This window comes from Aquarana catesbeiana, linkage group LG02 (assembly GCF_042186555.1).
Source record: "Aquarana catesbeiana isolate 2022-GZ linkage group LG02, ASM4218655v1, whole genome shotgun sequence".
NCBI classification, from domain to species: domain Eukaryota; kingdom Metazoa; phylum Chordata; class Amphibia; order Anura; family Ranidae; genus Aquarana; species Aquarana catesbeiana.
In genome coordinates, this window is record NC_133325.1 from 801,496,800 (window position 1) to 801,522,730 (window position 25,931).

A 25,931-nucleotide genomic window follows, 5' to 3' on the forward strand; every position below is an offset into this window, starting at 1 on the left:
AGACACACCGACGAGACATGCAGGAAGTGCGTGGAGAGGTGGCTACACTGGCAGATCGCATGGACACAGGCGAAGCCTCGGTGTCCGCATTGGAGGAAAGAGTGGCGGCGCTTGAACAAGCGAGGGACTCGCAGAGGGACTCCGCTGTGGCTCTACAGTTACACCTGGAGGACATCGAGGACCGGAGTCGCAGGAACAATCTGCGGCTCCGGGGAATCCCGGAGGAAACAACAGCGGACAACCTAGGGGAGACGGTCAGGGAAATATTCCGCACAGTACTAGATGACCCAGATCTCACCATCGAGCTGGACAGAGTCCATAGAGCTCTCGGCCCCAGATCTGAAGACCCGAGCAGACCACGAGATGTAGTATGCAGACTACACCGCTACACACAAAAGGAGGCCATCCTGCGCCGGGCCTGGGAATTTGGTAGAGGTAGGAGGCAAACAGACCAGAATACTGCCCGATCTTTCGCGGGCCACGCTGAGACGTAGAGCCCTCCTCCGTCCTCTCCTGGAACTTGCTAAACAGAAAGGCCTGACATACAGATGGGGATATCCACTGTCTGTAGTGTTTCGCAACGAATCTGGCTCTTTCTCCTTGCAAAGAATGGAGGACCTTCCGGCGCTCTTCCGGTTCATGGACACAGAACCGATACAAGTCCCTGACTGGCTCCAGTTCTTACCACGTCCACAAGGCCGATCGGGCCCCCTGAGACTGCACGGACCTCTCCCTCCCTGCCGCCAGAGGGACAGAAGGAGACGCAGAACGGCCTCTGGAGGAGAACAGCGTGAGTAGGCCTGTGGCCATCCCTCCCCAATCCAGCTTGACTCATCCAGGTCAGATTGCAAGGTACTTTGTCCTTACACACAGGGATCTGTAACCTGGCCTCCACTATCTGTTAGAGAAAGAGGGGAGGTTGGACAAACTTCGGTCCTATTCCCCTCTTCCCGGGCTTCCCCCCTCCTCCCTGCCTCAGTGTGTACAACACACCAGATGATAGCCTAGTGGCCAATGATGTCCGCCTCACCCCTGGACATGACTCACAGCAGAACCTTTCGGATCTAACACTAGGGACATGTCTTCTCCTATCTATTGCACCGGACCCTCTCCCATCCACCTACACAAGCTCCCTCGGGAGATTCAAAGACACTACCTCTTCGGCTGGTGGGAACCAGGCGGGTCAAGCAGACGCCGGTGGTTGGGAGACATAGAAATGACCAGAGACGTAACTCCAACGACGATCATCATCTCTCTTCGGCACCTTGCGCTCAGAGATCGGCATGACATGGACTACTAGTGCAACAGAGACCTTTCACAACAAGATGATCAGGTTCTGATGGGCAGCTACAGGTTTCCCACATGCCGCTAGAGTACAAATTGATACCTAAGATCTAACGTTTTGGTCTGTGGGGGGGGGGGGAGGGGGGGATTTCACATATACTCACCAGTTATAAGTTAACGGCCATGAGATAATCAGACCAATCTGGCACGTCCCTGTGCGGGACTGCTTATTCACAACCCCAATGTCCTGCCCTGCATGTAACAGGGTTGAGCCTGGATTAGTTATACACATGTCAATACAGTTCAGTTTCAATTCACCCTTCCTGGCTCGGCCACCTTATATGCAGCTGGATGGGGAGGGATACATGTTCTGCTTTATTGCACTTGTTGAGTTACCAATTTTTTTTATGCTTTCTGGTTTGCAATTGTGTTCCTTGGGCTCTAGACAGGAGAGCCCTGTTTTATCTTATTTCATTGTATGCTACACCATGCCTCTTCTGATAGTTACATTTGAACAGTTAGTATGCCAGTACCGTCACAACTCACTAATCTTTTAGGTGATTGCTAATGGCACTTTACACACATAAATAAAAACCACTGATGGCCGGGGTTGGAGGGAGAGGTTCGGGAGCTCACTTCCCGGCCCTGTCTTTCCACCGTCCCACATAGGACAACGCTCCATTCCCAGTACAGTGTCTGGGGAGCGTACTAGCCTAAGTGGCTAATTTAGTATTTGCACTAAGCTGCACTCTTTAGTGACAGCTCTTTAAACTCTCTCCTCTTCTCTTTTCTGAACTTATTCAATCTTTCCTACTGCACCCGCTCTATACCCTACCCACTCACACCTTACCCCCCTCCCCATTAACCCCCTCACCTCCCCTCCCGTACACCTAGACCTTGTATAGTATTTTACCTACCACCCACGATTATGGCCTCCATAAACATAGTCTCTCTTAACGTAAAGGGCCTAAATACGCCTGAAAAAAGATGCATGCTAGTTAATGACATGAGACGCCTAGGGGCTGATGTTGTTTTTTTGCAGGAAACCCACTTCAAGGAAGGCTCCTTACCGACACTTCAAAACAGATTTTTCCCGGTAATATATCACTCAAGGAACACAGAGGCTAAATCTAGGGGGGTCTCCATTTTAATTTCATCCAAAATACCATGGTCACTCACGGAAGTAAAGTATGATAAGGAAGACAGATTTCTCTTCATAAAGGGGAAGATAGGAGACTCAAAAGTGACTTTAGCTAATCTATATGTTCCCAATACACAGCAAGACAGATTTCTCAAACGTCACCTAGACCTACTATCGCAATTCTCAGACGGCCATTTGATACTAGGGGGAGACTTTAATGTCCCTCTTATTCCTTCGGAGGATACTTCCACTGGAACATCCTCTACCTCGCGAGACCTACGCAAACGCATCGGTATGACGCTACACAATTCACAACTGATTGACGCTTGGCGCCTATTCCATCCCGGGGAAAAGGACTACACTTTTTTTTCTAAACCACACCAGACGTACTCCAGAATCGATTACTTTCTGATCCCCCACAGGGATTTACAAGCGGTTAAAGAGACCTCTATAGGTTCTATTACATGGTCGGACCATGCTCCGATTACACTGCAGTACACTCTCCCAGACCTGAGGTCGACACAGAAACCACTGTGGCGACTAAATGAGGGACTTCTGAAAGACCCAGAAGTTTTAGCTGAGGTGACTAAAGAAATAGGACACTACTTTTCCACAAATACCACCTCTGACAGTGACACGGGATTAGTATGGGAGGCACATAAAACTGTCATTAGGGGGATACTCATCAAACATGGTTCACGACTCAAAAAGCAAAGGATTGCACAATTGAACACTTTGCTTAAAAAACTAGAAACATTAGAGATAAGTCATAAACAAGGACCCACCAAACAATTAGAAGTAGAACTAGACACGGTTCGTACACAGATCACCGACCTCTTACGATATAAAGCCAAAGCAGCAATACAAGTATGCAAAAGGAAACACTACGAATCCAGGAACAAATGCGGAAGACTACTAGCCCAATCGTTACGAGAACAGAAACTGACCTCATACATACCCCACATTATGTCCCCCAAAGGTCAGAAAATCTCCATACCTCAGCACATTGTGCAGGAGTTCAGTTCCTTTTATACATCTCTTTACAATCTAAAAGAGACACAAACTCCCCCTGACAAGATGACAGAATACATCTCATCCTCCCTTATGCCGACCCTCCCTGACGATGCTCAATCCTTACTAGAAGAACCAATCACGTTGAATGAACTGCAAACCGCTGTAAAAAATTCTAAATCAGGTAAAGCACCAGGTCCGGACGGACTCACTATCCCCTATTATAAGATCCTTCTCCCCTCACTTGGACAACACCTGGTCAGACTTTATAACAACCTAGGCACAGGAGGAAAATTTTTTAAATCCACTTTACAGGCACAAAGAAGGCAAAGACCCAAGCCAATGCGGCTCCTATCGCCCGATTTCTCTTTTAAATACAGACCTAAAACTCTTTACAAAAATCATCTCCACTAGATTGCAGCAACACCTCACCTCACTAATCCACCTAGACCAAGTAGGTTTTGTCCCAACTAGGGAGGCTAGGGACAACACGATTAAAGTCCTTAACCTACTTCATATAGCCAACAGTACCAAATCACCATGTATCCTACTAGGAACTGACGCCGAAAAAGCGTTCGACCGGGTCAGCTGGAGGTTCATGTTTGCGACACTAAAGCACATAGGACTAGGTGAGAAAATGATGCACTGGATCTCCGCAATCTATTCAGACCCTACGGCCAGAGTAAGGGCGAACGGAGTAATCTCGGAAGCTTTCCCAATTACTAACGGAACCCGTCAGGGTTGCCCCCTCTCACCACTGCTCTTTGCATTATCCCTGGAACCTTTCCTATGCCACATTAGACTGAACCCAGACATCACAGGTGTAGAAGTAAATAAAAAACAATTTAAAGTCTCTGCATACGCAGATGACATGATGTTCTCCCTCACGAACCCAACCATCTCCCTCCCCAACCTTATGAAAGAATTCAGCATATATGGCCAACTAGCCAATTTGAAAATTAACTTTAGTAAGTCCGAAGCGATGGGATTGGGAATTCCACAATCACAACTCACACAACTACAAAATAGTTTCCATCTGAAATGGACCACTACAGCTTTGAAATACCTGGGTACATACATACCCCCATCCTTCTCCCAATTGTTCAAACATAACTTCCCACCTCTGCTTAAAAAAGTACAGCAATTGCTAGATAAATGGAATGGCGGACTCCATTCCTGGTTCGGACGTTGCAGCATCCTTAAGATGTCAATTTTACCCAAATTCCTATATTTGCTGCAGACTATCCCAATACACATACCCGCAAGCTACTACACCCAAATACGTTCAATATTTACCAAATTCCTTTGGGCAGGGAAAAAATCACGCATACACAGGAAAATTCTTTCGTTACCCAAACGATACGGAGGACTGGCAATGCCTGAACTCCAGACCTACTATAGAGCAACACACTTAGGAAGGCTTATTGACTGGTGCCGACATACACCCACCAAACTATGGACACAACTCGAACAAGCACAAAGTACAACCCCTATACACAGGATCCCTTGGTGTTACACTGCACTCCCAACAGACCTCAAACGCCACCCGTTAATAGGTAACCCGACACGAGTCTGCGCTCATCTGATTGACTCGTCCCCCCTGTTCTTTCGCAATTCACCACTTAAACCCATAATAGGAAACCCCTTGTTTGAACCAGGAGTGAGCGATAGGGGGTTTCAGGAACTCAGGGAGAGGGGATTATACCAAGCCTCGCATTTCAGCATTAGCGGCAGGTGGAAGACTATCACAGAGTTGACTGACCCAGAGGGACAGTTTCGGCTAGACTTTTTGAGGGCTTTTCAGCTCCATCATTTTCTCAGCAGCATGCCACCACCTACTGATATCGATCAACCCCTTGCACCTATGGAGGATCTATGTTCGGGAACGGGGCCCTTACCACACTCACTCTCCCTAACCTACAGCATGTTAATCACTCCAATAGAGGATTATAAATTTCGGGGCCTTATCGAATGGGAAAAAGAACTAAAATGTCAGTTCTCCACCAGCAAAAAACAACACATCCTACAGTTCACCCACAAATCCTCCTTATGTACCAAGATCCAAGAAACGAACTATAAAATCCTTAGCCATTGGTACAGAACCCCGGCATTTCTTAACACAATATACCCCTCGTCATCTGACATCTGTTGGAGATGCCAAAAAGGAAAAGGCACACTCCTCCATATCTTCTGGTCCTGCCCTGGAATCCAGAGCTTCTGGAGAGAAGTCCGCCAAATAACACAAAAATTCACAGACCGCGTTGTGCCAGATGACCCAGCATACTTCCTCTTACACGCTACTGACACCCCCGCACGGGCTTACAAGAAGTCAGTGATACGACACCTGCTAGACGCGGCAAAATCATGCATCCCAACCTTATGGAAATCCACTCATTCACCAACCATAGCCCTGTGGCTCCAAAAGGTTGAGGAAATAAACCAAATGGAGGACCTAATCCTCACGAGCCAAAACAGACAGGAAACGTACACCAAAACCTGGCAATTATGGAATATGTTCAAGTACTCTGAGGAAGGTCAGGCACTTCGAGGCAGATGAGGTTATACTGCACTCTGTAGATAGGAACAAGACTTTAGAGACTTAGGCGAATACAAGGACTCATGAACTACCACTTAGATTCCCAACCCCCCCCCCCCCCATTGGTACAACCCCCACCTACCTCATACCCTACCCCCCCCTCCCTCTCTAATTCTGTCTTCTCCCACTCTATCTTACTAAACCTGTTCTTTCCCTCACAAACTATTTCCTTCTGGAGAGCCGCTAACCCAGGGACTAAGATACACTAAAATGCTAAAACCACATACATGACACACTGACAGATAGATGACTAGCAGAAAACATGAGACAGATGGTTTCAGTAGTCGATGCTAACAGCTGGAATTGTGATCAGAAACTATGCTGCTGTAAAAATCTATGGATCATCGACACTGTAAAATCCTCATTGCCTCTAAAAACGACAGAAACAGAAAAGTCATGTTTTTCAATTTTTGTCAATATACGACACATATTGTTCCTATACCGATGTATGTATTGCTGTTGATTACAGTTATGTTTCTACTGTATGTCCCGGTGAACCGGTTTTCTAATATAAATAAAAAATTAAAAAAAAAAAAAAAAAAATGAAAATGATCATATATGTACTGTATGTACACATTTCTTAGCGTTATAACAGAAAAAATACTAGTCATTACACAATGTAACAAATGGAGATCTTGTGAGAGATATCCAGAATGAGGCTGATTGTACGAAGGATTCATTTTTAGCAAATATTTCTGTTCTCCTCCACAGATGGGACTGACGTGGTTGCTTCTCTCCATGCCACTGTCACCCTCCGGTGCTCGTTTCCCTTTATACGTGGGCAGGAAGGTCTGACCGTGGTCTGGGAGAAGAATTATCAGGATGGAAGAAGACTGATTGCACACAAGTTTACAGAAGGCCGGGATAATCTCACAGAACAAGATGTAAACTACACGGGACACACAGAATTGTCTGAAGATTTCTCCCACAGAAGAGTGGACCTGACACTGCGAGAGGTCACCTTCAATGACAAAGGAACTTATTACTGCAGAGCAACCAATGGAAAAGGTCATGGGGACAAGAAGGTGCACCTAACCATAGGCAGTAAGTGCTCCATCTAGTCTTTTGGTCTAAAATACAGAGCTTTTCTAGCTTCCCATTTCATCAACTCTATACTGTCATATGGCTGCGGATTGTGGGCCCACCATGCAGCCTGCACATATGATAGTGGTTATGTTTAAGTCGCAGTATTCACCAGAGCACCCTGATGTGATGGGCAGAACAGCTCCCAGGTTACGGGGAACTGCTCAAATGCACCCTTGCATGCTACAGCTGACCAGTTATCACAAAGGAAGTAGGGATCTTGGAGGTACTGAGGTACATAACACACAGGAGTGCACTATGGAATATAACATCTGCATACATGACACACACAAGAGATAGAACTAAAGGTTCCAGCATTCACACACATACATGAGCATCTCCCTAAAATCGCTTACATTATTCCCATTTGTACACAACACATGCATATCATTCTCTCACTTTCTTTTAACTATCTTTAATATTTCCCTGCTTAAAATTCTGCTTTCCTTATTTTGTTCTGATATCCTTTGCATCCCAAGTATTGTAATCCCATACTTCACATACTCTAGCTTCTATGATTCTATGATCAGACGGGCAGCCATAGTGCTCATCCTATCTTCCCTCTCTGACAACATATAAAGTATTCTGTTTTTACTTTACTAGTTGTAGTGCCTGACCCCAAATTCATCCCACAACTTAACATCCAAATGTCCCTTTCTTTCTAGTATTAATTGTCACCCTTGATTCATCCTGTTAACATAGATGGCTGTTTCTCTAGCTGTTTACTCTGCATGATTCTTAGTCCCTGTGGACTTTGGGGGTAACCTAGTTTCTCATTGTGGATCCCTGTCCACTTTAACCATTTATCTAGGGGCTCAGTATAGGCAGAACCGCACCTTTGGTTCATATATAGCGCTCCTCTTGCGCTGGGCATTTTTGAGGGTCTCTTACCCTTCATTCCCTTACTTAATTGCCAATAATGACTGGCCAGTCTTCTCTCTTCTCTACTTGTGCCTATACCCTCTTGCCTCTAAACTACTTTATCTAGCAGATGTGTACTACATGTACCTGTGAACAGCACTATTCTTCCCTTTCTTATCTATAACACTCCAATGGACAGTTACCCTTTGTCCCAAAAATGCCTTACCGATCAAGGAAGTCTGATAACTCAAATATAAGCAAAAGGCTTCAAAAAGAAAAAGAATTGCGCTAGGTGCGTGTTAAAAAATTGTATGAAAAAAATTTATATGAAAAAAACGTGAAGGATATCCTGCAGCTAAGCACTATAACCCCGATATAGGGCACAGAGAAATATATATAGAAATAGGAGTGCAGCGCCGGATAATATGTGCTTAAAAAAGTGCAAATAAAAAGCAATTTACAATAAACAAAACATATGTGATCATAATACTGATCACAATACAATCAAAATTGTATAATCAAAATACAAAAAGACCATCCGGTGAAAAACAGTCCATATGTGATACCATTTAAAATGTGCATAAAAAATCTGAAAATTATTAATAACAAAAAAATACATATAAATGTAAAAAAAAAGGGGTCCATATATAAAAGTGCCCAAATAAAAAAAATATTCTCCGTGAAGGACCCAAGGACTGTGTTCTCCACCACTTGTGCTTCCCATCACCTTAAAGTACAATGGGGGCTTACCAGAAAGCCTGCGACCGCCCTTCTCAGGGGGGTCAAAACAGGCTTAGTAGAACCGATGGAAAATGCTGCTGGAAACCTCACGGACTTCCCTCATGGATGACCAGCTGGTGTAGATAAAAAGTGCCTGCCATAGCACACTCACAAAAGACAGGTGCCGCACATCAATAAATGACCAAGGAAACAGAGACTGCACACCGATGAGTGACCACTTCCACAACGTTCAATGGGTTTAACCAAGAAAGGGAAATAAAAAACTCCAATAGTGCAGAAGTTCCTTAAAAAGTTTATTGGACAAAGTCCCAATGATATAAAAACATTCCTTGCAAGGATAGATAAAAAAGCTCTGCTAGTATCTTTGTGATCAAAACGCGCATGTGCCTTGCGTGCGCAACAAACCCTATGACCGTTTCGACACAAGGGGGTACGCCACAACGCACGTGCCTTAAATATCCATACGGCATCCACGTTCAAACCATTGGGAACATGAGTACCAAGCTTAAAAAATCAAATTAGTTTTTGATCTAGGAATAGTTCTCCTACCATTGCTCCCACGCCACTTGATTTCACTCAACAAATTCAAGACATGCTTAGTGTCCTTGTTATCGGATAATCCTCGGGTACTCATGTTCCCAATGGTTTGAATGTGGAGTGGGACATCAACTGTTTTATTAACAACTGTTGATGTCCCCTCCAGCAATACCTTTATGGTTGGATTCTCTCTAATAACATCTTTATGGTTGGATTCCCTCCTCTTTGTATACACATACATATCCCCTTTTTTTTGTCCCCTCTGTATTTACTAACTATAGTCCAGCTTGAAATCCAGTGATGTAATGAACTCCATATAGCATTGGGTTTCACTCTTTATATTCATTTTTCCTCTATTATTAAAAATATGTAATTGTGCTACAGTTGTTTAGGCAGAGTGGAGGAGTGTATCCTTTCATTACATATTAGTTCTCTAGATGGGGTTTTTATATCATAGGCCAAAACCCAAAATTGACTCAGAGACAGAATATTTAATATATTTTTTATTCTCTGGACTTATGTCATCCAATTTTTTCTTTTTCCTTTTTTCAGCAATAATATAATAGACCACAAGATGGCACTGTTCTTATATGTATTTTAATTATGGTCTTAGAGCAGTGTCGTTGATGCCCTGCGGGTGTCAGTGGAGAGCTGTTTTTTCCTTACTAATTAGGCTGGTCTGAGTCTGGCAGGATCACACCCCCTTTTTTATTGTCCAATAAGCTCTGAGTATCGGTTCATGGAACCTATGGTTGCGCTTCTCTGCTCTGCCGTATGGATATTTAAGGAGCGTGCGTTGTGGCGTACCCCTGATGACGTCAGTTGTGATGAAACAGTCATAGGGTTTGTTGCGCACACACGCACGGCGCATGCGCGTTTTGATCACAAAGATACTAGCAGAGCTTTTTTATCTATCCTTGCAAGGAATCTTTTTATATCATTGGGACTGTGTCCAATAAACTTTTTAAGGAACTTCTGCACTATTGGAGTTTTTTATTTCCCTTTCTTGGTTAAACCCATTGAACGTTGTGGAAGTGGTCACTCATCAATGTGCAGTCTCTATTTCCTTGGTCATTTATTGATGTGCGGCACCTGTCTTCTGTGAGTGTGCTATGGCAGGCACTTTTCATCTACACCAGCTGGTCATCCATGAGGGAAGTCCGTGAGGTTTCCAGCAGCATTTTCCATCGGTTCTACTAAGCCTGTTTTGACCCCCCTGAGAAGGGCGGTTGCAGGCTTTCTGGTAAGCCCCCATTGTACTTTAAGGTGACAGGAAGCACAAGTGGTGGAGAACACAGTCCTTGGGTCCTTCACGGAGAATATTTTTTTATTTGGGCATTTTTTATATATGGACCCCTTTTTTCACATTTTATATGTATTTTTTTGTTATTAATAATTTTCTGATTTTTTTTTATGCACATTTTAAATGGTATCACATATGGACTGTTTTTCACAGGATGGTCTTTTTGTATTTTGATTTATGATCACATATGTTTTGTTTATTGTAAATTGCTTTTTATTCGCACTTTAAGCACATATTATCCGGCGCTGCACTCCTATTTCTATAAAAGCAAAAGGCTTACCTCAGCTGGCTGATTTATCAGAAATTCCCGGATCGTCTCAAGCTCCTTTTTTTCGGATTCTCAGGGTCACCTGTAAATCCCCGCCTTGGCAAGGCTCGGCATCTGACATGGAAATTTATAGATAGGCAACTCCTATCCTCATATTGATTAGTGGTTCCAAATTAATAATAACTACTGCAGTAGGGAACAGACACAAAAGATACACTCCGCATCTTTCCAAATAACTGTTCTGCTTTATTATGACACAATTGAAGGTTTTTATACACATGATTACGTAGGTATCACATTAATATTACAATTGTACGTTTATGGTAACAAGGGGCGTAACATAGGCAGACTAATTCTAATCAGGACTCGAAAGAATGCAAACGTAATGAAAACATGCCATGTGCACAGTGAGGGCAGTGTGCAATACATACAAAATAGAATTATATACAGAACTTACAAATTTCCATTACAATCTCCTTTGACCCCCTCCTTTGCGCTCTCATGAAAGAATGTAGCTGGGATGAGAGATCAGTGATAAGCTGGAAGGACACTATGCCAATTTCTGTTTTTTTAGACAAAACATTTATAACAAAATGTGCCAGGTTAATTAATCTAATGATAAACAATGTGATCACAATTATTTTGAATCTGTTTTCCAAACATGGTAAAATGAAGGTTACTTTTAACCGTGATTTACACAAATTGAATATCCTTTGATAGTGGAAACTAAAATGTCCTCCTTTAAGGAAATATATCTGTGGATATATATTAGTATTAGGGTGTGATATTGAGATTATCACTTGAGTATTAATTTATAATATGAGTTTAACCGTTTTATTAATGATATAGATATATTGTAACTGGTTTAGACAACCTTTGGTTGGAAATGAAATCCAGGTTATTGGGGAAATTTGTAAGATGGGATTAGTTTAGATTAGGATAACAATTTTGTAATTTTACATTTATACAATAGACCCTTATTGAGTGAAAAAAAAAAGATTAAGATGAGGTTGTTAATTGGAATACAGCTGCCATAATTAACAAAGCCAAGATGGATGGGATACATAATAAGTTTTTCTACAAAAACGAAATCTAAAGTTCGTCTAACTTTTTTTTTTTAACATAAAATTTTTTATTTTGTAAAGCAACAGTAACAGAACAGAAATAATAGAAAAGGAGGAATAAACAAAAAAGAAACTAAAATAGTGTACATGCAATACGCAGTGAGTTCATACACAACAAAAGCAAGTAAAAATCATTAGCCTTCTAGCAATCAAGTATTTTATAACCAGAAGAGGAGCAGATAAGTGGGAAGAGGGAGGGAGGGAGAGAAGGATCTGAAGACCAATCCGTAAATTCTCCTACATAACTTCCGAAAAGGGTTGGAGGTCTATACATGTTTAGATCAAATCTGCTCATAGATAGACATAAATTGGTTTCCCTGAGTCAGCAATCACATAACTTAATTATATATGAATGAATTCCCCTCATAAAGGCATGACATTACCGTCCCAGACTGGGCTAGCCAAAACCCCTCAGGGGATCAAGGCGGGTATCCTCAGAGCCCTGGTCTCAGTCAAGGGTCAGCTGTTCTTCACGAACCCAAGAGCCCCATATTTTGGTAAATTTTTTCTGTCAGTTGCGGCCTAGGTAGGTTAGTTTGTACAGCGGAAGGGCGTTGTTGATAAGCTTTTTCCATTGCTGTATCGTCGGTGGCTCAACCCCCTTTCACTTGAGCAAGATAGCCTTTCTGGCATAGAAGACTGTGTAAAACACAAACATCTTCTTGGATTGTGGGACCGGTAAATTATCCACTATTCCCAGCAACAGTGGGATTGGATCACACGGTAGCGTTAGTTTGCTAACAGAATTAACCACGACCACCACTCCCCTCCAAAAGGACTGTATGTGTTGACATGACCAAACCATATGAAAGAACGATCCCTCCTCTAAGGAGCACTTGGGGCAGGTCGGACTACTATTCGGTATATCCTGGCTAGGCGTTTTGGTGAAAAGTATGCTCCATGTAAAAATTTAAGCTGGATAAACCGATCACGGGCGGATACCACCAGAGGGAGGTACTGCTAAATGCCCTCCTCCCAGTCATCATCCGCCAGTGACGGCACATCCCCCTGCCATACTGAGAACAACTGCGAAACCTTGGAAGTAACTAGTGCAGCCAAAATAGAGTATAAAGCAGATAAGGGCCTAGTCTCCTCTGCTGCGCTCAAAAGAAGTTCTATACCAGTGGTTATCAGCACCGGGGGTATAGGAAATTGGGATCGATAAGCGTGGCGGAGCTGCAGGTACCTAAAAAACAAGCGGTTAGGTAAGCCCTTCCGGTATTTCAACTCATCGAATGAGAGCAAACCTGTAGGGTACGTTATGTCAGCCAACACTGTAATATCGTACCAGGTCCAAAGCACCAGGTCAGGGATCGTCCAGAAGTGTGGAAACTGTGGGTTCCCCCATAACAATGTTTGGGGGGACCAACTGTTAGACATCCGGGTCTTGGTTCGGACAGTCTCCCAAACTCTAAGTGTAGTTCTCATCGGAGGAGTCATGTTCGGGTTAGATTTGGGTCCCCGGTGTATTAAGTTTCTTAGCTCAGAGTAGGACCCAAGCAACGCCGCCTCCAAAGTTGAGGCAGGGTTGGCTGGCTGCTCCGACAGCCACCATCTCACTGTGACCAGAACCGCTGCCCAATAATACTTAAGAAAACACGGCAGGGCCAGACCCCCCAGTGTTAGTGGCAACTGGAGGGTAGATTTAGCAATTCTAGGGATGCTGCCATTCCATACAAATGAGATAATCAACTTGTCAATTTTTTTGAAAAAGGTTTGTGGGATATGTACCGGAGTCTGCCTGAAAATATATATAAGTTTGGGAAGCACCGTCATTTTAATAAGGTTGACCCTTCCAACCGGGGTGAGGGGCAGTGATTTCCAGACAGCGCATCTCTGAGTCAGGAGTGACATTGTCTGGGTCAGGTTAAGAGGGATAAACTGGGACAGATCTCTATGGATCTCTATTCCCAGATATCTAAATTGCGAAACCTTCTGAAGAGGGGTATCTGGCGGTATGGAAGCCTCTTCTGGGTGCAGTGCAAAGATCACAGATTTCCCCCAATTTACCCAGATACCAGAAAATCTCCCAAATATATGTATTAATGTTAAAGCTGTCCCCAGAGAGTCCGTTTCATTCCTAAGATACAGCAGAGTATTGTCTGCATATAAAGAAATCTTCTCTTGAACCGATCCCAGAGGTATACCTTTGACTAGGGGGGAGGAGCGCAAGAGAATAGCCATCGGCTCGATGGCCAGCGCAAAGAGGGCAGGGGACAGTGGGCAGCCCTGCCTGGTACCCCTGTGTAACTGAAAAGTTGGGAAAAGGGTCGATCCTGTGCAGACCCTGGCCTTGGGGGATTCATACAGGGCCTGTACCCATGAAATAAATTTAAGGCTGAAGCCAAAACAACGCAGGGCCTCCCATAGGTAGCACCACCCCACCGAGTCAAATGCTTTTTCTGCATCCAGGGAGGCCACTGCGTCGAAACGGCTAAGGGAATCCCTGGCCCCCAGGACAGTATACAGTCTACGGAGGTTAATATCCGTCACCCTACCGGGCATGAAACCGGTCTGGTCCTCATGTATTAATTGTAAGAATGACCTCATTTAGTCGTCTAGCTAGCACTTTGGTAAGAATCTTGGCATCTGCATTTAATAGAGAAATGGGGCGGTACGAGGTACATAATTCAGGATCTTTACCTTGTTTGGGGATGACAACTATAACCGCCTCCGCCATAGAATCAGGAAGACTGACTGTTTCTAGGGCCCCCACCATCATCTCATGCAGCCTGGGTAGTAATTGCTCCCCATATTTTCTATAAAATTCAGGCGGGAGTTCACTCAACACAAGCTTGACCTCCGCTAGAGTAATGGTGCTATCTAGATGGGATCAGACCTCCTCAGTAAGAGTTGGAAAGGTAATTTGATCCAGAAAGGAGTCCAGCTCCATTCCTGAATAGTCAGCTTAAGAAGAGTATAGGGTGCTATAGTACGAGGCAAAGCGAGCATTAATGAGCACCGGATCCGTAACCAGTGTTCCATCCGTTTCTCTTAATCGGGCAATGGCGGTTACCAGCTGTTGTTCTTTTAGCCAACCAAGCCAACAACCGGCCTGTCTTCTCCCCCTGCTCAAAGAAGCGCTGTGTCTGTGTCAGCTGCTGTTTTTTTGCTCCAGCCACCCGGAGAAGCATTACCTCTCGGTAGGCTGCCTGCATATCTACTCGAGTAATCGGGTTTTGGGTCAGGATATAGTCAGATTCCAATTCTGATGTTTCAGCTTCTGCCCTTTCTAGCGGCAACTTAGCCTTATTGCGGACACAGGCTATAGAAGTTAGATCGCACCCCCGGATATAAGCCTTGAAGGCATCCCACCTAATAGGCAGGAGCATAGGGGCATGATCTGATATGCCCCTAGGGAGAATAGCCACCTCCTGTACCTTAGGAAACAGCCCCCCACTAACATACATCAGATCTATCCTGGACAGCGAACGGTGGGAGGCTGATTGGCTGGTGAAAGTCTTCTCATCAGGAAACCTCTATCACCATACATCTATCAGGCCATAGAGGGAAGCCCATTTATTTAAGGGGGAGTCGGTGCCTATGCACGGGGGGGAGTCTGTCCATGGATGGGTCAGGAGTCATGTTAAAGTCCCCTGTTATAATTAGATTATCAGTAGAGTAGGAGGCAAGGACAGGGATCAGAGATTTGAGTAAGGACATATTAGCTGGTGGAGGTAAATATAATCCCAAGAGCAGCATTTCAACATTATCAATCACAACATGTAGCAGGACATATCTACCCTCCGGGTCGGTCTTAGCGTCAAGCAGGGAGTAGGACAACGTCTTATGTATTAAGACGCTCACCCCACAGGCGTATCCCGAATAAGTGGAGTGATGATAATGCCCTGCCCAAGGTTTTTTAAGGGAAAGGACTCTACGCCCCACCAAGTGGGTCTTTTGCAATATGCAAATATGTGGCGTGTATTTTTTCAAGTAGGCCATAACCAGGGAGCGTTTGATCCCATTATCCAAGCCCCGGACGTTCCATGAAATGAGTCTTATAGCAGTCATATCAGCCCGGGACGTAAATAATTGAGGGGGAACCAACCGTCAGACCAACCCAGAGGGAAACATACGGTATCTAACATGCAGGCATCACATTGTGAAGTATTGGACATCCAGCCAGTACACCCAGCAAGGGGCCGGAGGGGCGTCCAATAGAAATCACTGCGTACATTGAACACAAACTTAAAAAGGGTTAACATAAAAAAAGGGAAAAAAGGAGAACAATAAAATAAAAAAGCAAAAAGGTTCTTAACATATAAACCCCAGCCCCTCCCACCCCGCACAACCGTTGGGGAACTCAGCGTGCATATGCCCAAAACTCGACCCATTATAGCCTAGGAAAGTCTCATGTGAGGCAGAGAAAAACCCAGACGACCACCAAACACACACACAGTGACGGTCAGAGAGTCCGGTGTAGTCCAGAGTCATCCCCCTGTAACCTGAGGATAAGAATAATTGTAGTAGGGATCTATGCAAAACTGTAAAAAAAAAAAAAAACACCTAGCCGTAACTAGGGGCACAAACTTTAGTCAGGCCAGCGTTATACCATCCAATAACCTATAAAAAACCCGGAAGGATATCTCTCGTCGCCATCATTCGTCATCTCTCCCAGCTGAAATGCAATGCAAACCTGCACTGCCTCACCGGCAATGTAAACGTGGATAATAAGGACTAAAGCACTCGTGCAGGCCCCCTCAAGAATCTGGGGATAAGCAGGAGGGATCCATACACAGCCACAGCTCCGCCGTCCCTAATCAGATCAGTTAAAGCGGAGTAAAGGAGGAAGTGGAAGTTAGTTTGTAGGTAGCATGGTAACACGAAAAGTCAGGCAGCATAGTAGGCAGTGATGGTAACGGACCTCCACGTATGAAAGAGCATGGAAGAAGCAATGGGATGTATCACTGGTCAGGAGCAAAATCAAACCTGGATAAACTAGTCCTGCCCTCTCCAAGCCTGGGGCAAGGTATCCAGCCAGTGGGCGGCCTCCTCCGGCGAGGTGAAGTATCGAGTGGACTCTCCATCCACCATCCTAAGGCGGGCCGGGAACAGCATGCTATACTTCAGGCCTTTCAGGCGTAGCTGTGCCTTGACATGGTCGAAGGTTCTGTGGAGCCTCTGGGTATCAATGAAATAATCCAGGATCAACATAATCTTAGTGTTCTCAAAACAAAGCTCCACCACCTTCTGGGCCTCCCGGAGGATCAGGTCTCTATCGCGGAAGTTTAGCAGCCGGAAGATGAAGGTACGCGGGGGGCCCCGAGTGGGCCCCGCATAGGCAGCATCCTGTGGGCTCGTTCCACAACAAAGTGTGGAGAGAATGGGGCCTGCGGAAGTAGGGTGTGAAGCAAGGTCTCCGTAAAAGCCGTAGGGGCTTGACCTTCAGCGCCTTCTGGTAGACCTATCAGCCGTAGGTTGTTCCTACGGCTACGGTTCTCGCTGTCCTCTGCACGCGATTCAAGAACCTTTACCTTCCCTTGTAGTGTATGGTTGGAGGCCCGGTTGTCTCGAACAGAGTCCTCTGAGTCGCCAATACGCCACTCCGCCTCGTTTATGCGATCCCGCATCTTGCCCATATCCCTGTGCAGTAACCCAAAGTCCATTTGCAGGGTGTCAATTTTGGCCATTAAGGTGTTTTGGCAGCCGGAGATAGCTAGCATAAGAGCCTGGAAGCTGACTCGATGGAACAGGAGGCCAAAAGATCTCTGAACAAGATAACTAAGGACAACTACCTTTGGGCAAATAAGTCAAGTAAGCACCTGGCCAGATTAATAAGAAAAAAAAGGGGTCGGAACTTTATCGAAAAAATACAAAACGAAAGAGGGGAGGCAATAGTGACCAGTGGAGGTATGGCAGAAGAGTTTAAAAAGTTCTATGCCGCCCTATACTCTATCGGGCAACAGGGGGCGGTGGACAGTGCCCGCATGGGTAGGGGCGAGGAATTCCTGAAGGGGGCAGGGTTAGCAGAGTTAACCGAGGAAGAAAGTTCCACCCTGGACAGGCCCATTGAGGAGTAGGAAATTTTGGCCACCCTGAAAGACTCCCCAAAGGGTAAGAGCCCAGGCCCTGATGGATTCACCACTATCTATCTAGAAAAACTGAAACATATCCTGGTTCCCAGGCTTTTTCATTATTGGAACGAACTGGGCACCAATTGTAGAATGGAGAGAGAAGCACTAGCCGCGACGATCACCCTGATCTTAAAAGAGGGGAAGGACGCCAGGCTGTGTTCAAGCTATAGACCCATCTCGCTGCTGAATGCAGACGTTAAACTATATGCGAAAGTGTTGGCCAACAGACTGAAAGAAAAAATGACCACCCTGGTGCATCTGGACCAGGCAGGTTTTGTACCCGGTAGACAGAGCAGGGATAACGGGGTGAGAGCAGGGCTTCTGACAGAAACCTGTAAACGGGGCAGGCCCCCAGTTCTATTCCTGTCAGTGGACGCCGAAAAAGCGTTTGACAGGGTAGACTTGGGGTTCATGACGAAAACTCTGGAGGCCATGGGGATTGGTCCAAGGTTTATCTCGTGGGTCAAAATACTTTATAATAACCCTACGGCCTCCGTAAAGGTAAATGGGGCCATCTCAAAACCCTTCAGGATGGTAAATGGCACAAGGCAGGGCTGTCCTCTCTCCCCTCTCCTCTTCGTTCTGTCCCTCGAACCTCTACTGGCCACTATTCGCAACAACCCTGATTGTAGCGAGGGGAAGATAGGAACTGAGGAACACAAACTCGCGGCATTTGCTGATGATGTCCTGTTCTTAATTACAAATCCTAGAATAACTCTCCCAAATGTACTTCGGACCCTTAGAAGATATGGGGACACATCTAATTTTAAAATCAACTTGAGGAAGTCATAGATTCTAAATATCAATATGAGTAAGCAAGAGGAGGCTCATCTAGCCGAAGTGTTCCCCTTTCCTTGGAAAAAGGAAATCAAGTACTTGGGGATTAAATTAGCTAACACTTTTAAAAAATTGTACTTAAAAAATTACATCCCGTTGTTGGATGAGATTAGGCAAGAAGCGAGAAGAATATCATCAAGGCCTCTTTCTTGGTTTGGGTGCATAAATGCGGCCAAAATGATTTTGACACCTAAACTACTGTATAAATTTTAGATGTTACCTATCCCCCTACCCAAGTACTTTTTTAGAGCTCTACGGAGCTTGACAGCGTAATTTGTCTGGGGTGGCAAAAAACCATGTATCTCTTATGCAATATTAAGCAGGGGAAAAAAAAGGCGGACTTGCGCTGCCTGATTTCAATAGGTATTACACATCAGTAGTTCTTTCACGAGTTATTGACTGGTTTAAAAAGGGATCGGAGAAGCGGTGGGTTAATATAGAACACCATTTGAGTAACACTAATTTAGGGCACATTTTGTGGAATCCCCCAAAATACAGAGCACTGAGTATTAACACGGCTGTTTTGACACACAACACTTTTAAATATTGGGACCAGATACACACCCAGAATAAATGGACATACAACTCACCACTGATGTATATGAAAAACAATTTATTTTTTGAACCTGGGGGGAGGGAGGTGGGAGGGAATTGGTTAAAAGATGACTACATTCAATTAAAAAAATTTTTAAGTAAGGGGAGAATTCACACATTCACTGAGCTAAGGAACGAACCTGACACGTACCTCGTATGTGAGCCTGACGTGCAGAGGGAGACCTCTCGTACAGCCCTGGTTCCCAGATCACTGGAGATGAGGACAGTGACCGTAGGAGCACAGTGGGGTATGAGTGCCTGGTGGATTCTCTGGAACTGGAGATGATGTCCACTGGGAGACACTGGAACTGGCTGGAGTGCCGGGTGCAGGTAAGCTGGATACAAGTCAGCAGGCTGCAGGTAAGCTGGATGCAGGTCAGCAGGATGCAGGTAAGCTGGATGCAGGTCAGCAGGGTGCAGGTAAGCTGGATGCAGGTCAGCAGGGTGCAGGTAAGCTGGATGCAGGTCAGCAGGGTGCACACAGCAGGCAGAAGCAAGGTCAGACAAGCCGGGTCATACACAGTGGATCAGTTCAACAGAATCGGCAGGCAAGGAATAGTCAAGTTCTGGCTGGTTTCTGGTAACAGGAGATCAGGCAGGCAGGTAAACAGAATCAGAGTCAGGGAAAGCCAAGGTTCAGGATTGGAGACAGCAGCTTGGTCAGAGAGCCAGGTCAGGTGATCGGATGCTGATTACAGGAACAGGTCACAGGTGAAGCTGCAGATCAAACAGCAAGAGCTGAATGGTGGAAGCCCCTCTTAAAGGCCACTGGGCGCCAAAGCCGTGTCACTGTGCGTGCGATCTCCATGATCAGCACATGCGCATTGGCGCATGCCTGTTCGTTACTGGGAACCTGTTGGTGGGGATGCACCTGAGCCCTGTTGCAGGTCTGGAAGTAGTATGTCCATGACAGAACCGGAGCTATGGGTGATGGATGGATGGAGGTACCTCCAGCTCTCGCACTTTATAGATAAGTTACCGAAACCACTTAGAAGTGAGGATGAGTACAGACCATTCGAGCAGCTATGTGCGAAGGAGCAAACAGGTGGAGCCATAGCTCAAATTTATATGATTGTGGGAGCAGAGACGGAACTGGAGGTACCCCCTTACATCAAAAGGTGGGTGCGGTAACTAGGGTCACAATGTAGTAAAGACATGATAGAAAAGATTTTGAGGTTGGTACATTATTCAGCACTAGACACTAGAACGGAAATTCACTATAAATGCCTTGCAAGATGGTATGCCACCCCAGACAGATTAAGCAAAATGGATAGTACGAAGTCTGACACTGTTGGAGGGGGTGCGTATGTTTTGGAACAATGGCCCACATTGATCAAGGAGATCACTGAGGTAGTAATAGCAGAGGATCCGTGGGTATGCCTCTTCCATGGGACTGTGACATCGGTAAAGAGTTATAAATCCTCTTTGGTCCCTATTATGCTAGATGCAGCTAAGAGGCAGATCGCTTTGAAATGGCTTGATCCGTCAAGCCCAAATACACGAGACTGGCTCTTCTACATAAATGAAATATATAACGTCGAGTGTTTGGATGATGGGGGTTTGGTACCTGACGAAGAGGAGGAACCTACGGGGAAATCGGCAGGCTGGCACAAATTTAAAAAGACCTGGAGTTACCTAAAGGAGATTACAAATACGGCATAAAGGCGGGAGATCATTTTGAGACTGGTAAGACAAATATGGAGGGTGGTCCCCTGAGTAGTCCCCTGCAGGACTGGGAGGGTTGGGGGGGGGCGAGGGGAGCTGGGGACAATTGTACCTACACATTTTTGGTATGTAACATGGAATGTTCCCGGATGGGTGTGGTTTTGTAATGATAAAACAATAAATAAAGAATTAAAAAAAAAAGAGCCTGGAAGCGATCCTCCTCCGATCCCGGATCTGTGGGGATGGTTTGAGACGTCATGTGCACGTGGCTTGTCGGGCCTACCTGGCTCTGTAGCTTCTGCTGCGGGGATACTTTAGAAGTGTATCCACCTTTCTTCCCGGAGCCGGACTTGCCTCTTCTCATGCCCGGGTATCATCCACCGCTGGATAGGTTAAAATTGCGGCAAATGATCCCGTGAAAACGGATAAAATATACAGGCATGAGTGGAGCTCTGCTCAGACACGTCTGCTCAGGTCTCTTGCTTGACCCCGCCCGTTCTGATAATAACTTGATGTGCGGTCCATGATGTGAGAGTAATAATAAATACAATTTAAATATAACAGACCCATCACATCAAGTCCACACACCCTGTTAGGATAGATGCCACCTGCAGTCAGTTGTATATTTTGTGATGTGGCTGAAAGCTTTCTGTTCTGTCATATACAGATTGTTGGTCCTTTTGTTTTTATTTATTTTTATTTTTGAAATCCAAAGCAGAATGTGTGGATTGTGAAATGATGTGCCCCTTTACCTTGTAAGTGCTGTGGTATAAGCAGAAGAATACTTTGGATTTATTGGACATCTCTGCATGACTGCAGGGTATTGTTATCATTTATTATGTTATGACATCAGGAAAATAATGTCAGATGGAAACTAAGGACTTGTGTTATCTAGCTAAAACTAACAGAGCAAGCAATGAGAAATTATAATATTGCCGGGAAAAAGTTGTCTTTTTGAAATATAAAACTGGAGTTCTTACACAAACAGCATGATAGAAAACAAGCCATTGTAATATATTAATGCAAGCAGGACCCAGCAATAAAGGGTTCACCCCGATATATCAGAGCTGTAGCTTTATGCAAAAGTGCTATTAGACAAAGTTACAGAGATTATTTTGGTCAAACATAAAATTTTTAATGGTCCCACATTCTGCACAGCAAATATACTAAAAATAATAATATACTAATAAAACTAAATGTTTGTCTAATGAAAGGTTCAAAATATGAATTAGTTTGGTTTGTTTTGGTACAAATCTAACAATGAAAAATGTGTACATTTGTATCCAGACACCTTACTGCCCCTATTGGAGAAGGCTGGAGACAAAGGAAGCCCACATGTGTTACATTGATGATGTAGGAATCAGCTGCTGTCAGCCCAGTGCAGGATATACTTCTCAATAACGGTTTATTGACCCAGATATTTCATTTTTTGTAGAGTTATTCCCGGTTTTATACTGAGGATGCAGTTTATCACCCAGAAGGACACTCTGTATTCAGAGTCATTGGATCCTTTTTCCCCAGCTCAAGAAGCAGAGCTCCATGTTTTAGCAAAGCCTGTGAGCTATAAAAAGAGTATATATCTTTATATAGATAGTCGAGATATAAAAGAGCTTTTGGTTCCATTTGAAGGGCCAGAAGTTTGTTTTTACTTCGGCAGGTAAACCAATCAAGTATGTTGAGTTAATTTGATCGGCTGTTTTCAGCCTTCCAGGTTCTTGCTGAGGTAACCATACTAACATTAAAACTCACATATGGAAGCAGACCAGGCGACTCTAAGGATGTTGCATTACAGCCCTGGACTCTTGCTGGGTCTGTGCAACTCACAGATTCCACCCTAGTTCTGGCCCAGTACAGCTGGTATTAATAATTCAACTTTAAAGCGGGGGTCCCGCGAAAAATTTTTTTTTAGATGTCAGCAGCTGCAAATACTGCAGCTGCTGACTTTTAAAATAAGGTCACTCACTTGTTCCGGGGTCCAGCGATGTCGGCAATCCTCGGGTGCTGCCGCCACCATTCTCAGTGAGGGAATCAGGAAGTGAAGCGTTGCGGCTTCACTTCCCGATTCCCTACTACGCATGCGCGAGTCGCGCTGTGCTTTCTCAATGGTCCCCGCTATCTCCTGGGACCTGTGTCTTTCCCAGGAGACAGCGGGGGAGTGCGGGAGGGGGAGTGACTCCCATGGGAGTCTATTCCGGAAGTGGGTGCAGATACCTGTCTTAGACAGGTATCTGCACCCCCCTCCCCCCTGAAAGGTGCCAACTGTGACACCGGAGGGGGGGAGGAATCCGATGAGCGGAAGTTCCACTTTTGGGTGGAACTCCGCTTTAGGGACCCCAGAACGAGAAGAACAAGTGGTCCACAGGGGGCAACTTCTTATGAAACAGGAATTTGGAAAAATGTGATCATTTATGTCTGCCAGCCACTCTTTTCCCTCCAGCTTGACACATGGACCGTGTCATCAGTCACAAGCAGTTATGGCTGCCTTAGTAAATAAGCGTGGGATAGAGCCAGGGTTCTCCACAGTTGTTTTTATAACATTCCACTTCTTGTTTTACCTGTTACCAAAGGTGTTACCAAATGCTCAACATCCCTTCCAGAGATTACAAAAAGATATATCCAACTGCTCAAGTCAGGATCCTACAAGTATGTATTTTGTCTGTATGGACATGTTTTCTGGATGTCCAGTGGCAAATGCTACTGCAAAGGCCACAGTAAAAAGTGTTATCAGAAGTAGTTTGTAAGTACAGAGTGCAGAAAGTACAGAGAGTAACAGAGGAAATCATTTTATAGGAGAGTCCTTACTAGAAGTTTTGAGGTTTTATTTTTACATTCCCTACTGTACAATGTAGCGGAAAAAGAGTAAGAAACTAGAAATCTTTTGCCTGAATGTTTTCTTATATTTGATGAAGCCCCTAAGGGGATGGTGGACTCTCTCCCTATGGGATTTTGTTTGGGAGTGTTACTCACTTGCTTATATTTTGATTCAGCAGCTGAAGTCCTCCATTCGGATCTCACAGAGAGTGTTGATGATCTTTTAAGGTTTTTGAAAATGTGTTTTCTCCCCAATTCCAGATCCTAAACATTTAGAAGGATCTAAAAATAAAGCCAGGTGACTTGTGGATTGTTAGGAGACATTTATATATAAGGAAATGTTTGGAGACTCAATACAGCATCTATTTCATGCACAGTTGTGCAAAACGTGAAGGAAAAGTCACCTGGATGCACATCAGAAACTGCAAAAATGACTAAATTAAATAAATCTGTTTGATTTGTTTCCCTCTTGCGATCACAGTCTAGGGTACTATTTATTCAAATACTTTATTTGTAAGGGATATATATACAGTGGGGACGGAAAGTATTCAGACCCCCTTAAATTTTTAACTCTTTGTTATATTGCAGCCATTTGCTAAAATCATTTAAGTTCTTTTTTTCCCTCATTATTGTACACACAGCACCCCATATTATACACACAGCCCCCCATATTGTACACACAGCCCCCCATATTGTACACACAGCCCCCCATATTATACACACAGCCCACCATATTGTACACACAGCACCCCATATTGTACACACAGCCCCCCATATTGTACACACAGCACAACATATTGTACACACAGCACCCCATATTGACAGAAAAACACAAAATTGTTGACATTTTTGAAGATTTATTAAAAAAGAAAAACTGAAATATCACATGGTCCTAAGTATTCAGACCCTTTGCTCAGTATTTAGTAGAAGCCCCTTTTGATCTAATACAGCCATGAGTCTTTTTGGGAAAGATACAACAAGTTTTTCACACCTGGATTTGGGGATCCTATGCCATTCCTCCTTGCAGATCCTCTCCAGTTCTGTCAGGTTGGATGGTAAACATTGGTGGACAGACATTTTTAGGTCTCTCCAGAGATGCTCAATTGGGTTTAAGTCAGGGCTCTGGCTGGGCCATTCAAGAACAGTCACGGAGTTGTTGTGAAGCCACTCCTTCATTATTTTAGCTGTGTGCTTAGGGTCATTGTCTTGTTGGAAGGTAAACCTTCGGCCCAGTCTGAGGTCCTGAGCACTCTGGAGAAGGTTTTCGTCCAGGATATCCCTGTACTTGGCCGCATTCATCTTTCCCTCGATTACAACCAGTTGTCCTGTCCCTGCAGCTGAAAAACACCCCCCACAGCATGATGCTGCCACCACCATGCTTCACTGTTGGGACTGTATTGGACAGGTGATGAGCAGTGCCTGGTTTTCTCCACACATACTGCTTAGAATTAAAGCCAAAAAGTTCTATCTTGGTCTCATCAGACCAGAGAATCTTATTTCTCACCATCTTGGAGTCCTTCAGGTGTTTTTTTAGCAAACTCCATGCGGGCTCTGATGTGTCTTGCACTGAGGAGAGGCTTCCGTCGGGCCACTCTGCCATAAAGCCCCGACTGGTGGAGGGCTGCAGTGATGGTTGACTTTCTACAACTTTCTCCCATCTCCCATCTGCATCTCTGGAGCTCAGCCACAGTGATCTTTGGGTTCTTCTTTACCTCTCTCACCAAGGCTCTCCTCCCCCGATAGCTCAGTTTGGCCAGACGGCCAGCTCTAGGAAGGGTTCTGGTCGTCCCAAACGTCTTCCATTTAAGGATTATGGAGGCCACTGTGCTCTTAGGAACCTTAAGTGCAGCAGAATTTTTTTGTAACCTTGGCTAGATCTGTGCCTTGTCACAGATATATATATATATATATATATATATATATATATATATATATATATATATATATATATATATATATAGTGATCTGAAAAGTAGTTTAGCCATGTTGAAGTTTTAT

At 44.6% G+C, this 25,931-nt stretch overlaps 1 protein-coding gene across 3 annotated transcripts in view; it reads left to right on the forward strand.

Moving 5' to 3' along the window:
- Positions 1–25,931, forward strand: part of LOC141129483 (CD276 antigen-like) — a 493,387-nt gene that overhangs the window by 411,970 nt on the left and 55,486 nt on the right. For all 3 annotated transcript variants that reach the window (XM_073617540.1, XM_073617539.1, XM_073617538.1), the window contains exon 6: positions 6,744–7,076. In XM_073617540.1, coding sequence (XP_073473641.1) covers positions 6,744–7,076 — 333 coding nt within the window. The remainder of the gene's footprint in view (positions 1–6,743; positions 7,077–25,931) is intronic.